Below are 18,478 nucleotides of genomic sequence, written 5' to 3'. Positions count from 1 at the left end.
CATGCCGCAAAGGAGGCATCTCTGCCTCTGCTGCAGATAGAGAAGGAGAGCGCAGATGCACAGATGTTATGGCGGTGGGGCAATCATCTCTACCTCAGCTTCCATGCCAAAGGAAGACAGGATGGTTAAACTCTGCGAACTTACCTTTTCCCCCTTTGGCCCTGGTGGTCCAATTGGCCCTGGTGGTCCTGCATGTCCCTGCAGAGAGCAGACAGCGTGTGAGGAGACAAGAAAGAGCTGTTTGACTGAAGGTCCTCTCTGGTTTCCTGCCAGATCTCGCAGGCCCTGTGTTGTGCATCCCAGCTTCGGAGGGACACATGGGTCATGGCAGAGATGAACCAAATGCATCTGAAGAAGTCATGATGGTGCTAATGGAGACTAGAGAAAGAACTAAACTGAACTCAAGATCAGAAATAAATCATAGTTTAAGAACGATTTTGCATCCTGGAATGGCAGGGTTTTTTTTGCATTTGAGAACAGATAGAAGCTGGAGGATGAAAATAAAATTCTTACCTGGTAACCCTTTAAGCCAGGTTCCCCTTGAGTACCCATTCTTCCTGGAGCACCCTGGAGAGGCAAGGACAGACAGCACTGTGAGAGTAGCCCATGGGTATTACCCCACAAGAAGAGGATGCACTGGGCTATGCAAAGCAAAGCTCAGTACCACATGGGAGTGCAGCCACCCATTCTTCTGGCCACCAGTGAGCTTTGCTGCAGCCATCTGAAGTGCTCTTGCTTGGCTTTAACCTCTTACACATGGAGAGTGATGCTTCTGGATATCTTTATATCCAAATTAGCTTTGTGCTAGGAAATCCACCAGCGAGACCGTTCTCATGCATGATCTAATCCTAAACTGTTGGGAGGAAATCTTACGGTGTGGGTTTTGAGGCCAAGAAAGGAGTTTTCTGGGTTGAGATGGGGGCACTGCAAGAGCTGTTTATTGCATCTTTAGCAGACTAAACAAAAGGGTTTAAATCAGATCACCACATTAAAGTGAATTGCAAACTTTCCATATAATCCTATTTAGCGTGGAAGAAAGCCCTTTCCACAAAACAGAAATGTGTTCAGTTGAGTAGACTGCTGCTCAGATATTGCTTTGCTTCTTTATGAAATAGTCCATGGAGGCTTTGCCAAGGAATATGAAGGGAGGATATATGGGGAGGCCATAATTTTTAGTGCAGGAAAACACTATCAGCGGAACCATTACTCCATCACTCATTGGCTACTGTTCTGAAACACCACTGTGATTCCCAGTTAATAAATAACTCCTGCTTTTCCACTAAGTTCTACCAAATATAGTGCAAGAAGTTTCCTTACCAGCCTGCCATGCATGAGGAGGTACTTATTACTTACTGCTGTTGCCCCAATACATTTGCCTCATGTGTGTAAAGCAAATGAACTTTCTTCCCTCTCTGCCGTACTACTGTTGTTCTCTCTGAAAGCCTCACCTTCAATCCCCAACTCAAACCCTTTACCCTACTATATTTCTTCTTGCTACAAGTGTTTTAGATAAGTAGACCAAGAGTGGGTGTAGAAACAGGGCAGAAGTCCAAGGCAGAGTTCCTTGCAACAACACAGTTTGACTTGGAAGCAGCTCTTGCCATGAGTGTGCAGTCTCAAAGGGAAAGATCTTCGCAAAAAATAGCTTATCATCTCACTCTCAAGAAAAATTCCCAATATTTCAGCCCATCTGGGGAGTTGTGAAGAACCACCACGATGCAACATGAGCCTGGTTCACGGGCCACCAACACAGTCACCACTATGGAGTCTTTCCAGTGCTGCTCAGAGCAAGTGTTAAGCTGTTTGGGTCAATTAAACCCATCTAACATAATTTCACTTTCTGTGCCCTGAAGCCTCTGTTGGGCTCTCTGCTTCATTCAGGCCTGTGCCCACCACTGCTAGTCACGTTTCTGCATGTTGTGTTCAACCATTTGCAGAGCTCTTCTCACCATAGGTCCCAGGGTACCTCGGGATCCTTTAGGGCCTTGGTTCCCCCTCGGCCCCTCCTTCCCTGGAGATCCTGTCTCGCCGAGCTGCCCCTGGTAGCCCTTGCTGCCCTGCAGAACAAAAGCACTGATGTTAGTGTAGGACAAAACTGCTTCTACAGATAAATATCAAAGATGAGCAAAGAAAGGGAGATCCAGAGGAGGAGATGTTATCAACAGGCGACGTTCCTACCTTCTGGCCAGGCTTGCCCTTTTCCCCCTGTTTTCCTGGTTTCCCTTCTGGTCCCTAGGAGAGCAAAAAAAGCTGTTGGAATAGGAAAGCAAAGAAGTCCCATCCCAACCAGCCAATCCCAGGCCACTTCCCTGGTACACTCAACCCGGACAGCATCCTCACCCATGGGAGCCAACAAGGAGGCTAGAAAGTCATGCAGGTAAAGTCACTATTCACAGGTACTACAGCCGGAGTATGGCTGAGTTTGTTCTTGAGCTGCTCCAACACACGGAGGAGAAGGGAACCTCATTGCTTAAGGGTGAAAAGATCTCTTTGCCCAGGTGACTATAGGGCAACACGGCTGAAAGGTGGTATTTTTCATCTTCAGATCACATGTCAAAGACAGGTGGATGATGGAAAACTACTGATGTGTCTATCTGTCCTCAAGGATACAAAAGAATTATCTCAGAAGTGCTCCTTAAAGATAGCACGCACTGAACTGTAAAATGGTATCTACCCAGCCACTGCTACAGAAGGGGCTGAAATGTGGAAAATACATTTACCCTGCGCCCCCCAAATGCTTACTCTGCTCTGCAGACAGAGCTGCCATCTGTGGACCACTGCTTTACAAACAGAGCTGTATCTTTCACCTTCATCTATAGCACTGAATTGATATCAATACTTTTTATATGGTTTTAGGATACGGGCAGTGGAACCATTGCCTCCACAGCAATTCTTATTTTTACCTTGTAAAAACAGGCAGTGGTTTCATTTTCTATCTATCTGCCATGCACAGCTTTCTGCTTACAGTGCAAACCCCTTTCCTCTATTTGTATTATTATTACTGCAACACACAGCACATAGAAATCACAATATACTGATCAGGCATCTAGAAATGGAGCGGGATGCAAAACTTCAGGTGGGAGCTGCAGCAATGAGAGACGGAAACGTTAGCCTACTTTGTGCACCTTGCGTGGGTGCCTCACAGGCAGAAGAACCTGCTGCCCCTCCTTGCACACACACAGCAGAAATTAGCTGTGATGAGCAACTAAGTATAGCACAGTCTCCTTAGGGAGCCCAAGGAGTTCATTTTTTCAGTGTTTGACCCCGTTGGCTGCAAGGCAGACAACATATTTTGGATTTGACAGAAAGAAGCAGAAGGATCACTGAAGAAAATAACTCATGCTTTTTGGCAATTGCGACAAACTTTTCAACAGCATCTACACACCAGCACAGCATGTCTCCCTCTGCTCTCCCACCTCCCAGTTAAGAAGGTATAATTTTCACCACCGTTGATGTTGCAGTCTCAGCTAACAAAAGCAATTTATAAAGCTAGCCTTATCGGTGTTTTCACTCTGATCTGAAACATGGGCCTCATAAGTGCCTGGTCTTAACACAAAGGAGCGATTCAGACTTACTACAGACCTAAAGAATTGTGCCAGTTCTTCACTTCCCCAAAGGGAATAGCTCCATTTTACCTAAGTCAAGCATTTCAAGAGCCCATCTTGCCAGCCTTAGAGCTTCACAAAGGACAGGTCCTTGCCGAGGAGTACCCCAGTCCTGTTCTGTTGTCTCTTCTGTACTTCTCGGGGTTTTTGTTTGCTATTTTTTGCTGCCACTTTCCAAGAGATCTCTTTTGGAATTATTTTCCCACAGATGCTGAGCAGCCGCAATACATGATGAATTGTGGGTGCCAAGCCTCCAGCGTCACCCGCGTGATTTACGCTTTTGACAGGAGCACAGAGAAATTCTCACCAATGAAAGCATCAGCCTGGGAAATGGCCATCCCCATCCAGCTCTGCAGCTAGCTTACCACTAGACCTAGTACCAGGTCCCTCAACTTCCCCGCGTATCAGTTGTGATGTGCGTAGCGAAGCAGCAATAATGCTCTCAGATCCTCTTCTGCAGCAATACCATGATGCTCAGTGGCTTGAAAATTTGGAGAATAAACAGTGGAATCACTCACAAAAGTTTACTGTCAAAATAAGATCTGAACGAATAAAGACACAACTGGGATTTCCAATTAGTTGCATAGTGGTTTTCTGTCGGTCTCCCTGGACTGTGCACTGAGATGTTTTGGAAGTGCGGGCAGTAGATGTTTCCTGCAAGTGGGAGAAAGTCCGTTTTAAGTTAAATCTGTTCCTGGCCCCAGTGATGGCCAAGCCCTTGATCTTCTCCAGCAGAGTCATCTTGCACACTCAGATGTGCTCCTGAATTGCTGTGCTGTTACAGCTCTTGAAACAAATACTTCCAAGTTACGGTTCCATCCCCAGGATGAGGATGCATTACACTGTCTGCAAAAAAATGCAGGCACCAGTGCATTGATGAGATGTACCCTTTTATCATTCTGCAGGGCAGATGGGCCCTGATCACAGGGGAGGTCACGAGGATCTCACAGTTACTTCAGGAGAGTTTGAAGTACAGCCTGGTTCCCCCCACCTGGATATATCTCCCATGGAAGCAAGGACTGAAACTTGCTTCTACCCTGCACTGGGAAATGTCTTTGCTTTTTGAGAAGACAGGTTCAGGCCTTAAATCTTCCCATCTGAGAAACAACATTTCCACACTGTTCCTAAAATCTGCCAGCATTCAAGTTCCTGCTTGCACCTGCAATTGTGAAGTACAGATATAGGGTTAGAGTCATCTGAGAGAGGGGAAAAAACCAAAACATAAACGCAACTTTGACAGTTCAAGCCCTGCTCACAAAAATAAACTTGAGCTACAGAAGACTGTGCCATGTTCAAACAGGGTCTCAACTTTCTCTGGGTTCCTTCAGCTTGTCTTTCCCTGTTGGCGGAGTCCGAACAGAAGAACAGGCTCCAATAAACTCCCTGTACCGGCTTTCCCCCTTATGATGCATTGGCCTCATTGAGCAGGGCTGTTCATCTACTCCAGAAGGCTCTCCTGGGTCCTCCAGCTGGGGTGTGGCTCCTTCTTCATTGCTGGAGAAATAAAAATTGGCAGCATCTCCAACTCTTGTCAGTGATAGGGAGACCAGCTGTCACTCGCAGTAAACCACGGTGATCTTCCTTTGAGCCTCCCTCACTGTTATTAGCTCTCATCTGGCGATTAAAAGCTTTGCTGGTATAAATAAATGGGTCATACCATCAGCAGAATGGTGACCCTAAATGGGTGACACCATCAGCAGAAATGTGGCTTGGATGTTGCAGCCTGAATCACCTCCTTGAATGGCGTAAGCTCTATCAGCAAAGGATATTTCTGTGCTCTACCAGCATGCTTTCTAGGACTTTGGCCAGCAGAGCTCTGCTGGTGAGCGGGAAGCCTACCATATGTCCGATTTTCCTGGATGTGCTTTCTCCAACTGCGCAGGAATTTTGCCCAGATGAATTTAGAGGCACTTCAACACTTGTCTGCGGTTCCCATATATGTGATATCTCTACTTGTGGTGTTCCAGATGTGGTTGGTTTGTTGCAATCCCAGACGTTCACAGGGCATGTATGCAGTGGTTTGCGCAGTTCCCAGAAATCACCGGACTCTTACATGCCACACGTTACACAAGCAATAACAAGCCCAGCAACAACTTAGGTAGCCTTCAAAAAAGATCAGATCCTTCTTTCCTCCATTCTTCTGACTCATCTGTCCAGGGATGGAAAAATCAGGGCTGGAACAGAGGGGGCGTGGTGGGGAATGATCAAAATAAAGCTCAGTGACATTTCACTTCATCCAGGGTCTCCAAAGTACATCAGGAATCTAGCATCTTTTGGTACCTCTTCCACTGCAACGTGAAGTTCCTTGGGTTCCCACTCTCTTTACCAGAGACAACCTTGAGACGCAGAAAATGTACAAAAGCCTATACATAAAAGTAATTAATTCCAAGTTCTTTTTGCTGGATTCAAATCAGTTTGGTTAATGTGCCAAGGCACTAAACACTTGATGCTTTTATTCTCGGGGTTTGTAAACATTTTGTTGTATGCTTTGGGTTACTGGCTTGCTGAGAAAACAGATCTTCTTTCCAAGCTTCTTCCGTGAGTGAGATTATTTTTAAATGGTGATTTCTCTTTATATACTGCACTCTGTGCTACAGAAGCATATCAGTACCTCCAGAAGATGATGGCATTTGTGAACAGGCATAGTGTAAAGCTGTGGTTTTACAAAGTCACATGCCTTCAGGTATGCCAAAATGTCCAAGGAAAGCAAAAAAATTATCATCTTAGGCCTAGCATATTTAAAATGTCATTGCCAGCTACAGTAAGAACCCAATTTTATAAGTTTTGTTTTTTTTTAGTATGGCTGGATAGTTTATTTTCTAATGCAAATTGATTAATTTTTAAGGAAAAAAGAGACTTTCAGCTGCTGATGGCCTTGGCAGCAATTTCAGTTCTCTTGCATGGCACAGCAGTAACGTTTATTAGGAGCAAACAGATGAACAGCCCAGCTTTAAATTCTTAAGACATCAACAGTTGAAATCTATGTTACGACAACAACATCCAGAAAAAAAAAAAAGGAAGTCAAATGAACTGCGGAGACATATTCCCCAAGGGAGCCAAACAACAAACAGCGTTAAAATCCAGACCCAAACTTCCCCCACATTCAGTGATGCTCTGCTACATGCACTAGATCCAGGGAAATGGTTACCAAGACGTGACGCACGGTCCTGGTTTGACTCAAGGGGAACTGTAGCTCTTGGCACTTCAGAGGATAGATATGTTTCTGCTTTGCTTGCAGACTTACAGCATGGCACAGGAGGGACGCTCTATGAGGCACCGTACTGACGAGATCGCTTCCCAAAGCCTGTCTCAGGCAGGTTCAGGATTACTCAGGACTGTTGCGGAGCAGGAGCATATTTAGAAATTATTTTGGGTGTCACTGAGTGAAGGTCAGACGTTACTCCTCCCTACCAAAAATGAAGCAGGAAGAAATAGAAGAACCAGAAGAACCAGAATGCAGCGACTAATTAAAGAAAAGAAAGAGACAATGGTGGCAGGAAAAAACCCCCAGTGATAGTTTGAGGCAATGGATGTGGAAAGGGCAGAAAAAATAAAGCAGCAATAAAGGTAGGAAGCATGAAACATAGGATGACCATGCCCATATTGTTCAGGGCCCAGCCAGCGAGCTCATTTAAAGGGAAATGAAAAAGCCCCATATCATTTCCTATCACTCAGCAACGTCTCCATATGAGAACCTCTACTTAATAAACTTTGATCGAGAGAAGCCTCCCCCATGGAAGACAGTTCACAAGCACTCAGGAAATTAGTGGGATTATTGGGGTCGGGCATTTGAAGACATAAATGTTTCGGATTTATAAGAAACACATTTCATAATCACTCTGCCTAGCAGTAGTTTGGAAGGGGAGGAGACAGGGCAGCAGCTCCTGAATGAGTATGGGGAAAGAAGAAAGACTCAACTGTTCTTGAGAAGAAAGACCTGATTGTACTGTGAGGTTCAGAGGGCTTCACTGGGATCACTGGGAAGTAATGGGCTCTTGGCCTTCTTGTGGAAACCTGAGTGGCGAGTGCAGGTAGAGCTGGCTGGCTGAGTTAAAAGAAAAAGTGAGATGGGGAAATCCTATAAAAAGATCTCAGATGGAAAGACTACAGCTAGCATCTCTATGACTTCCCTTTCAACTGAATTCCTCAGCTTAAAATGTGGAATCCAAACCAAAATCTTGTATCCCAAACTCTCTGCTTTAGTGCAAATTTTTATCTGCATGCAGATGTTGTTCTGAAATAAGCCACTTCTGTTTTTGTGGATAAGGAGGTCTATTTAACTTGTTTTTTTCTAAGCAGTCACAGTGTAAGGCAGCAAAGAGAATCATGTACAGAGCAGTGCTGTGTACTCTGAGCCGGTGTGGTGTCGTTTGGTCTGATAGCCCTGAACTGCCATTAATTTTTTGTTTCTGAGAAAATCCCTTTTTTCCCCCTCTTTGCTTCTATTTTCTCATCTCTAAGGAAGCACAGGAGACAAAAGTGCCACCAGAAGGCTTGATGAGTGGGTGGGAAGTGCAGGAAAAGCGCAAGCCCTCATCCCCACTGAGCTGCGAAGCTTTCATACGCGATGACACCAAAATGCTCCAAAGAATTACCGTGTGTTGGAAGCTGACAGCTGGGAAGACAGAGCATTTGGGCAGTATAAATCCAATTTACACTAATGAGCACTACTTGTGCTCTTTTTTTCCTCCCCCAAATACCAAGGGTTAATATCTTCCTTTTGAAGGACACAGATGCCCTGGGGTTGTGGAAGAGGAGGGGAATGAAATCCTCTCTTGCAATAAGGAGGGGAATCTTGGAGTAACTGCCCAAAAAGTGCGTCTCCTTCGTCTGAGTCAGGAAAGAAACCATGCCAAGTCAATGGGATTTATTTCAAATTCTGGCTCATTTCGACTCCTATTAACTCTAAACAAAGACCAGCTGGGATCAGCCTGCCTTCCCAAGCAGCAGAGAGACCAGGCAGAGCTGGCTGACTCACTGCAAGGGTGAACGGCCCCTCAGCTGCAGGAGAGCAACCTCGGTTGCTGCAAGCAGCTCTTCCCCGGGAATTGGGAGAGCTCTGTGTTTCCCTGCAGGATTCGCAGGGCTCACAGGCAACCCTGGTCCACTCCAAAGGTTTCAATGGATTTGGTGGGCTGAGTCACAGATACCAGAATAGCAGACAAGGGGGACCCCCCCCCCCCCCAGTAAAATCTCCCAAACAACAAACCCCAGCACGTACCTCTTCATAAAATGGGATGTTTAGACTTCCACAGAAGAGGCTGAACCTAGGGCTATCAGCAATGCACTGATTATTAAAGCAAAAGAAGGAGAAGCTGATTGCAGCTAAGGGCAGAGTTGGCCAGGAATAACAACATTGCTTCTAGAAGGGGAAGGAGAGAGACTTGTGGACTGCAGCTATGCAGAGAGGCACTTGCCCTGACCCTTGCTCTCGCCCTATTCAAAGCAAAGAGTTTAAGCACGTTTGACTACATTCCTGAGCAACTTAATTTGCCTTTGATTTTTGATGCAAGGCAAATACCTGCTTATAGCTTTGCTGGATATTGGTCCATACGAATAATGATACTCCAAGGCTGTTACACAATGACACGCCATGGCCAAGTGCAAGCACCTTCAGCTATAGAAACTGGACTCCAGTATAGGAACTGGCCCTGCTGATGTAGCAGCTACTGGAAAGGAGAGGCTGTAGGGCACGAAAAGGATGTTCTGTTGTGTCCCCTCCTCCCGTGCGGAATGGGTAGCTGTAGCTTGGGACATGGATCATGCACAAGCCCAGGAGACATTCAGCTCTGCAGCAAAGGGTCCCTGCCCTTTGACAAGCACAGCTGTCCCAGGAGACATCTACTGAGATGTGTCTGGCCCGTGGGCCAATACAGCGTGTACTGAGCCACGGCAGAGGGCACAGGAGTGGGGCTGGGGAGCTCCCAGACCCCCTCTGCCTCTGCCAGCGACCGACCTCCTGCATAACCCCGGGCAAGCCACTTCACTACTTTGTGCATCTACTGCTAACGTGTTATTCAAGGGCAAGAGTAACAACACTCATTTCCTACATTAAGGGTGTGAGGAGCTTGCTGTTAGCACTGACACACTGCTGGGGCTGTCACAGCCCTCCCCTGCACACCAAGACCAGTATTCTCCATTCCTTCCACTGCTCAGTCAGAGGGTAACCCCACACCTTCCAGCTGAGGGAGTTTAAGAAACTTCTTTCAAGTAAGAGCTCCACAGACAGCCTGTAGACCAGGGCATGAAAAACAGCTTTTCCAGAAAACAACAGCTCAGCACATTATCAAAAAAAGCATAGATTCCTCTACAGAGAGCAGAGATTAAAACCAGAAGTGACTCCAGGATTGTCCTTCGGCAGCCTCAGTGTTTTCAGGGAGCTGAATGCCATGTAACTGATGTGGCGTTGCCAGCTGTCGCTGAGCTCATGAGTTCAGAGTGAATGGCTGGATTCAGCGACAGCGGAGCAAGGCGCTTTGTTGCAGAAAATCTTTGAATCATGTTTTCAGTGGCAGGAAACAGAAAAGAACAAAGAGCAAAAAACCACTCTGGGACAAATTCTGCTGTAAGTGATGTTTGGACAAATTTGTAATAGAGCAGTGTGTCGGATGAGAATGAGCTCCTGCTCTACCCTGGCATTACAGAGCCCAGAAAGCAGCCCCATCTCAGCTGTGACCACAGCATCCCATTTCTGGAGCGACTCTGCTAGCTCAGAGCCGAAGGTCCATCCTGGCCAGCAAGTCCTCCTTCCAGTTCAGGATTGTAGCCTGTAGATGATGGACAAACAAGAACACAATGGGAAGGATGCTGTCCTCAGGACACCATCCAATGCTGCCTGTTGCTGCTGCTCTGGGGAACGATGTGGCTAAGACCATAGCACTGGAGCCAAGAGCCATGAGTTCACCCAGCGCTCTGGACTGGGTTGGATAGTGGCTTTATCCTTTTCAAAGCACTGTGAGTTCCCTCAAAGAACCTTCTCAGATCTCCACTCCAGCCCAGCTCTGTCACTCTACCCTCTTGGAGAGCAAACGAAAGGCCTTTGGACCTTGTCACGTCACAGCAAAAGGATTTACCAGCCCTTAGAGCTCTTTTGGTCTGCTGGTGCACATCTGCACCACGCAGCAGGGCTGGCACATGCAGCCAGATCTTCTCTGATGTAATTTTTATGGCGATTTATACCATTGGAGCATCTGGCTCAAAGCTCTCCGAGTCCTGACGTGGCTTGAATGACACCGCAGATAGGATTTCAGGTTAAAAAGGAAGTGGAAAAAGAAAAGAACTCGGCTCCCAGTTTTGCTGAACAACGAGGGATTTTCTTGTTTCAGAGCATGTTGTATTTCATTACCTATAGGCTCTCCAATTGCTTTCCTGGAACTGTAAAAACCTTGCTATCAGATGTCTGCCTTGTATGACAACCAGCACATTACGAAAACCACAGTGCACAGCTACGGAGTGCAGCTGGAAACCCACTACCTCCCTCCTGCCAACTGGCTTGGGCCTTTTGCACAGCCACCGGTGGATCGGTTGTCCTCCAAGGGAAGGGCTGAAATGCCGTATTTTCTGTAGGTGGAGAGGAGAAGCAGTGCAGAGGAGCACTTTTGGGGGGGCTGCTCTCAGGGACCACTTGCCCGTGACCAGGTTGCTGGTTGCCTTTGGCTCTTATCATCCTCTGTTGTGAAGAGCAGGATTGCCTGGCAGCCAGATCCTTTGTAAATGCACATTACTCTCTAACAATGTTCTTTGGGTATTTCAGGCTCCGTGGCACTATCCCCTCATACACTTACAGGTTGGCAGATAAATTATCTTTTTATTTTGGCAAACTGCACCATGACATCTGCGCTGCTGATGGATGCCTTGCCAGGGTTCAACCAGCCATTGTATCTTCCAGTCTCCCCACAAACTGTGGAGACATGTCCTTGTCCTGCCTTGCCCATAAAGTCTGGATCTCTAGCGGGCAACTCCTGCTCCTGCTCCTCACACTGTTGACCCCAGGAACTGCACCTCCAGCCAGTTTCTCTGAATGGAGATGCCCAAACAGTCCCTGGTGCTCTGCAAGGGAAGAGATTTTCAGCTCTCTGCTGCTCGAATGAGCCAACCAGAGGTCAAATGGCCAAGTCCAGAAGAGAGTCAAGATCAAGTGAAGGCAACGTGCTTGTATTAGAAGAAGATGGAAACCACTGGGAGGAGATGATATGTGAGTCATATCATCGGGAAAGGTGCTTGGGAAAGGTGCACGTCTCTGATATGATTTTTGAAATCTGAAGTGTATCTTGCACTCAGCTGTGTGTTAATGTTTCAGGTGCTCTGACTTCTCTCTTATGACCAGAGGGACAACTGGCCCATCCCTCTGCTGAGCAGGAACTGGAATTGAACGGAGCAGTGTGAACTTGGACAAAGTGACCAAATGATAGGGGATACTCGTGTATCTCAGCTCCAGCTGCCTCAAGTCCTGCCAGCCACAGCTGTGAGACTCATGGACCATCTCAGTTGCCAGGTTTGTTTGCTGAAATCCACTGGCTTTGAAACATGTACAAATTACCCCTGGAGACTCGGCTGGGGCCTCCCTGCTTCTTTTGTTTGAGATTTAAAATCACAGTGGAAACCGGTTTTCAGATATGTTAATACTGGAAATGGCTGAGCCAAGTAAAAGCTAATGATCTTTGAAAAATGTTTCTTGAGCACTGAGGGAAGTTTGGTTGTGCTCAGTCGGTAATGTTTTATCAGCATCGGGATGGCTTTCTGGAAAATGAAACCTTGCTCAGTAAAGCCAGACGTGTCCCTGCTGTAGGAGTCGATCGCTGGGTGAACGTCTCTCTTCTGCACGACCCAGAAAGGCAGCCCAGACAGTTTATGCTTCCTCCAGCTTTAGCACCTATGAAGGTGCTCCAGCACATCTCTTCATCTGCCATTTCCCAGGGAGCTCTACGACTGTGCAGACTGAAGAACTGCTAACCTCTTTCCATCCCTTGCGCTGGCCCATCGCCACATGGTGTGCAAGCTTGTACGTGCCCTGCCAAGTTCCCCAGCTTCTACCTGCTCTGCGGCTACACAAGGTGCTGCCAGCACCAGGCCTTTGCCCCAGGCCAGTATGTGTAAAATGGGCTGAAAATGTACCAGCAATAAAGGCAGATCATTTCAGAGCAATCAGGTGCCTCATTTCCTACATCTGTCAAAAGGACACTTGATACTGAAGCATCATGTTCCTTTAGACATAAGCAAAATAAAGATTAAGACTAAACATGTCCTTGGTGTTAAGGAAAAATCTTCAAGAAGTGGTGTAGCTGCAGGGATTTGTGATGAAAAGGGTTTTTCCAGAGGCTGTTGCTGTTCGTGGAGGCCATGGCTGTGTGGGTCCCCTTTAGTACTGAGGCAGAAGGCAACACAGGGCCAAGTCAAAGTGTAGGAGAAGCTTATCTCTATGTCCACAACTGCAGATGGGTATCAGCTTCCTCAAGATAATGTGAATCTCTTCCAGAAGCAGAAGAAGAGCTACACACTCCCAGATGGAGGTGAGTTTGTTGGCACAGGTAACTACAGAGATCCTTGTGTGTGTGTATCTCTCCCACTAATGGCATAGAAGCATCAACATCTCCCCTGTCCCCTTTGTAGCTGAGCAGGATATCCCAACAATATTGGAGCAGCAGCAAACATCTCTAGCCCAGGAAAAAGTCAGTGGATCCAGGCAGCAATGCAGTGAAGCACGGATGTAAGGACCTCTGTGTGTCACGCCAGGAGAGACCAAATGAAGATGCAATAGCTAAAGATGAAGTTCTCTTTAAAACCATCTAAACTGAGTATTGGACAGCATAACACTATCACATCAGATGTATTAAAACCATATGCAACATGTGTAATGTGTAAACACACAGTATCTGCAGCACACCCAAACCAAACATGCCTCCTCCCTGCAACGCAAGTGCCTCCACACCTTCCCCAAGCCATTATTTCCATGCCACCTTACAAATCCTGGACAGGAGTTTGTCACCGTTCAACCTTGGTATTTGCCCTTGGGTGAATATCTGCAGGATTTTTCCCTAAGATTTTTTTGTTCTCTTTGCCCAGCAGCCTTAAAAACCTTTGTCCGTTGTACACAGTTTTGCTGGGCTGTGGCTGTAGGGGCTTTTGAGGCATGTCTTGCAGAGGATGGGTTGACTTGATATTCCAGCTTCCAATCCTCAGTTGAAAAGGAGGGGCTTGAAGTTATGTCCAGCGCTTTGCATCTCTGAGCTGTAAACTTTATCTTGGCAGAAATCTAAGGAAGGTCCCACTAATGCTGGTACCTTTTCTGCATGGAAGGTACGATAAAAGTCTCAAAGAAAAAATGGGAAAAGACAAATTATTCGTACTTCTGTCAGAGGACCTCCATCTTTAAATTACCTCAGTAAGTACAGGAACACCAGCCTATATATTAGGTAATGGCCAGGCGTTTGGCAGGGGAAGCAGTGCTATCTGGAGCCTATGTGGGTCTCTGAAAGTCTGCTTGAGTTTAGACGTAAGGATATACAAAGAAACATGTTAAAATAGTAGATGGAAATAGAGCACTCTGCAGTAAAAAAAACAAAAGGGAGTGATTATGAGCAGGAATCTTGGCTCTATTGACTCTTTTTTTTTTAATAATAAAACAGAAAACGGCATCATGTTCCCAGGGACATGCTGGCAAACAGCAGGGATGGAGTCTGAGAGAATATAGAGTTATACTCTATAACTTAATATGGCTTTTGCATGATTTTAGTATTTTTATTGGTTCTTAAAACATGCAGAATATAAACATGTGAACCAGCCAGAAGTACAGCACATGGAGGGCTGGGCACTGAGGGTGGCTGTCCAGCCATGCCAGCCTGCAGCTGGGAGGGAGCTGGGATGCTGGGGACCACCCTTCACTCGTGGTGCGGTCCCAATCCTGCAAAGAGCTCCCCGGGGGTACAGGGGGCTGTGGCCAAGGGTGGCCTTATTTGGGGCAGGACTGCAACCTTTTTCTGCACATTTATGGTGCTGCACCGCAGTATTAAGCCAATGTTTCCACTTTCTAGTCGAGTCAATGCTCAAATCCCAACCTCAGCCCAAAAATAACATAAATCCAGCCCCTTTGCTGCTTCCATTCCCTCACACCCTTCTCCCTGCCCTCTTTTTAGCCAGCCACAACATCACCAAAGGGAAAAATAACATGCTTCAACATTGAGCATCCACCTAGTGCTCAGAGGTACCTGCCTGCCCTGCTGCCTCCCACCCATCCTGGGCAGGGATTTCAGAGCTGCCATCAAACTTGGTCAAACATGGGCTACTCATTCCTTCTGACATGCCGGGGCTACCTGTATGCCTCCTGGAGACATGTGGGGTGGGAGCTGGTGTGTTCTCTGGCTGTACGAGGAATAAGACTTGTGCTACAGGCGAGCATGGCTGCTCCACTCAGGCTGGCTGCATCTGACTCGACTGGGCTATTGCTTTGCAGAAAGAGCCTTGCAAATCCACACTTCTGACAACTTTGATCCACAACAATAATTACAATAAATAAATCATGTCATCAAGCTGATAAACTCCCCATTTCAAGCAGAAGGGCCTGACTTGGCCTGCAGAGCAGCCCACTGGGGCGGTGGGCAGAGCCATCCTTCATCTGGCACCACCGAACAAGCCCTGGGCCAGACCCTGCCTGACTCCTCTGGCCCTGCAGCTCTCATCTCGGAGCCAGAATTGCATTTTTTCTTTATATGGCACTAAGATCAGACCTCCAAGCAAACCAGACATGCCTAGGATATTCATTGAGGATTCAGGAATAATTTTCTCCTAATTTCTTCTATTTGTTTTCTATATTTAAGCGGGAAACCTTAGAAAGGAAAACCAGAAGTAAGCAAGTAATTATCAAGCAGAAGTGGGAGAAGGCAAAAGGTGGCCATTGCCAAACTCCAGGCCAAGGCCAGCTGTGGCAGCCAGGGGAAACTCAGCTCCTCGCAGTCCACTATACATCCCTCTCTAATGCCCTGCAAGGCGGTCCATTTTACAGATGCAGTAGAGAGGCACAGTGTCCCAAAGCCTATGGCAGACCAGAGAAGTGATCCACATCTCAAGTGTGTATCCTGATTGAAAGACCAAACCATCTCTACCATCTCTTGGATGTAAGTTTTTGAAAAAATAACATACTTTACAACAACATGTGCAACAAGTCACATCTCAGATGACCTCCTGCCCTAAGCAGTGTCCTGGTTCACTGCCTGTATCCCCCTCTCAATCTGGCCCCAGGTGTTTTGCTGCAACATGGCATGCTCTGTTACAGTAGTATTAATCTCTACAGGTATTATTGCCCTTGTCAAAATAAAGGAAAAAGAAAAAAAGAAAAAAAGGAAAAGAAAAAAGGAAAAAAACGGAAAAAAGGAAAAAGCCTATTTATTTCTTACTAGGGTTTAAATGCAATCCAGCCTCCCAGACACAAGACTGCAAACTTTCTTTTGCCCTCATACTGCAAAAGGATCTCATCTCTTCAGACGAGCTGGTTTGCCTTCTGCGGCCCAGAGCTCAGCGTGTGCCAGCTGCGCGCTGATGCCTGAGCTGGGCAGCATGTGCTGCACCTCTGCGCTCACGCTGCAGCTATCAGGAAGGTTAAAGTCGTCTTGCACGCAAGGATTTAGACAAGAGCACGCAGCACTCTGCTGATGCTTTTTAGGCAAGGTGCAACTGCTAATTTGGAAACCAGAGTGCAGGTGGCCCTATGGAGAATGCAGGAGTTGTGTTGGGCCAATACGCGTACCCTGGAGATCTGAGATACACACAGGGCTGCCCGTGCAGCTCGGGAAGGAGAGAGCTAATTGCTACAGGAAATCCACGGATCGGCTACGGGGGCGAGCGGGCTGGTTTCGCAGACTCACTCGGACACCTGTGATGCCGGGATAGCCAGGAGGCCCTTCTTTTCCCTTCAGTCCTTCGTTGCCTTTTTCTCCTTTCTCTCCTTCCAGGCCTTGCTCTCCTTTGTCTCCCTGTGGAAGAGAGGAGGGTGGGAGCTTTTCATACCCACACAAAACATGGGCCACTGTACATGGCTCTTGCAAGGAAAAACCCCACCACGTAATTAATATTTCAGGAGTCTGAGAGGAAGAGAGCCTGCAAGCAAAAGGATGAATGAGCATGAGTCATAATACACTTGACATTTAACAAAATGAGCAAAACCAGGTTTCTTTTTTTTAAAGTCTCTTGGCTGGAGGAGAAGGAACTCCCCCATTACACAGGGTAATCTGAACCTCTTTGCTTCTCCTGCAGTAAGGCCTGAACCTCCCACGTGAATGAGACAGGCAGACAAGATCTGAAAGCCTCACTTGCCTCACCCAGAAGCCCTTAGCTCAGGATGCTGAAAGTTTTTTCATGGGACAGGTTTGTCTGGAGCAGCCACTTGGCTCTTGCTGCCAAACAGGAATCAGCCCGGGGCTCAAATAAACACTCTGCAAAACAGTGTCATCTTGCCCTGTGAAGGATTTGTGGTCCGAGCAGTAGATATCATGTCAAATCACTGTTCGTATACTTGATAGCACAAAATTTTATGGAGACAATCAAAAAGGCCAATTCTGTACTGACAGCAGCACCCACACTTGTGCAACCAACCAGCCTTGACAGAGTCATTTTCCACATGCACCTGCGTTAGTGAGAGCACAGCAGCCTCTCTTCTGGTTAAACAAATGCTCCTGCAGTGAGCAGCAGCTCTTCTACTGTCCAGAGACACATTCAGGTTGGAAAGATCTGGTTTGGTTCAAGGGCTCTTGGGGACAGTTAGTGGTGGCAAGAGAATACAGAAGTCTTGGCTGTCTTTAAGGAAGAGTCTTTTGGTACAACATTCAGAGATAAGCAGAAGTAGAGACACATGGCAAATAGTTTAACTAGAACGAAGCAATAAACTGCATTGTTGTGGGACCAGCTGTTTTTTCTTTCCATGGAACAAAACTGTTGGCCTGTTTGGAAGGGCTAGCTGTGCAGGGACAGAAATCAGTCCTGTTCCAAAGGCAAGGTAGCAAACTCACAGCAGCTAGATACAGAGTGCAGTGCAAGCCCTGAGAGAGCACCTGGGGCTTTGCCAAGAGGAATGGGATCTGGTTTCTTTACTTGCAAACAATGTTCTGGTCAGTGGTGCAGGCGAGAATGATGGACAATTCTTGATTTCCCCTGCCAGGCCCAGGAATTCCTGATTAGTTGGAAATTTAATCTGTAAAGACTCAAATAAAAAGACAAATTGTTGGAAACTAGATTTTGAAGAACTTGACCTTTTTGGAGGTCTGATCGGATGCCAAAAATGTGGGCAGAGGAGTGAAACAGGAGGAGTCCGTTATGTGTGCTTGCAGAAAAAAAATCCTTAGAGGGAGTAGGGCAGAGGCTTATTGCACAGAGGACCCAGTAACCCCCTTCGCTTCAACCTGGCCCTGGGAGTTACGGGAGCCTGAGTGCACAGAGATGTGTGTGAGACCCAAAATGTGCCATGAGAGTGAGGTTTACCTTGACACCATCTGGCCCGGGTGGCCCACTGTCTCCTTCCAGCCCTGATTCTCCCTGCAACACACAAAAGCAAGCACCATAAAAGCTGTGCCTAAACATGCTTTTTTCCCATGCTTTCTGCAGCTGACTTGTGGCAGTGAGCCGGGCTGCAGTGACAGGAGCCCAGCCCTGAACTTTGACATGTGTCCTATCTCATACCCAAATGCTGAACAAGCTTTTCCTGGAGAAAAAGCATGAATTCAACCTCTTGCTTTACTCTGAGCCATAGTTTCTCCTCCACAGGTCCCGCTGCTGGCCTGCAGGAAGACCTCCTTTCCTGTGTTGAAAAGTGGGCTCAGTCTGTATTCATTTAACCCGGGGCTTCCCCATCCTGCTCCAACAACTGACCTTAGTCCTGAGGGGACAAG

At 47.0% G+C, this 18,478-nt stretch overlaps 1 protein-coding gene across 3 annotated transcripts in view; it reads right to left on the bottom strand.

The window, feature by feature from the left end:
• The window catches only part of LOC126052149 (collagen alpha-1(XXVII) chain-like), a 213,607-nt gene that overhangs the window by 22,578 nt on the left and 172,551 nt on the right, over positions 1-18,478 (bottom strand). For all 3 annotated transcript variants that reach the window (XM_049832394.1, XM_049832392.1, XM_049832395.1), the window contains 6 exons: positions 18,072-18,125; positions 16,463-16,570; positions 2,179-2,232; positions 1,950-2,057; positions 514-567; positions 145-198 (listed from right to left, as the gene is read on the bottom strand). In XM_049832394.1, the coding sequence (XP_049688351.1) occupies positions 145-198; positions 514-567; positions 1,950-2,057; positions 2,179-2,232; positions 16,463-16,570; positions 18,072-18,125 (432 nt within the window). The remainder of the gene's footprint in view (positions 1-144; positions 199-513; positions 568-1,949; positions 2,058-2,178; positions 2,233-16,462; positions 16,571-18,071; positions 18,126-18,478) is intronic.

The sequence above is a fragment of the Accipiter gentilis genome, chromosome 29, assembly GCF_929443795.1.
Source record: "Accipiter gentilis chromosome 29, bAccGen1.1, whole genome shotgun sequence".
NCBI lineage: Eukaryota > Metazoa > Chordata > Aves > Accipitriformes > Accipitridae > Astur > Astur gentilis.
Note: the sequence above shows the minus strand (reverse complement) of the source record. Positions and strands in the feature narration are given on the sequence as shown.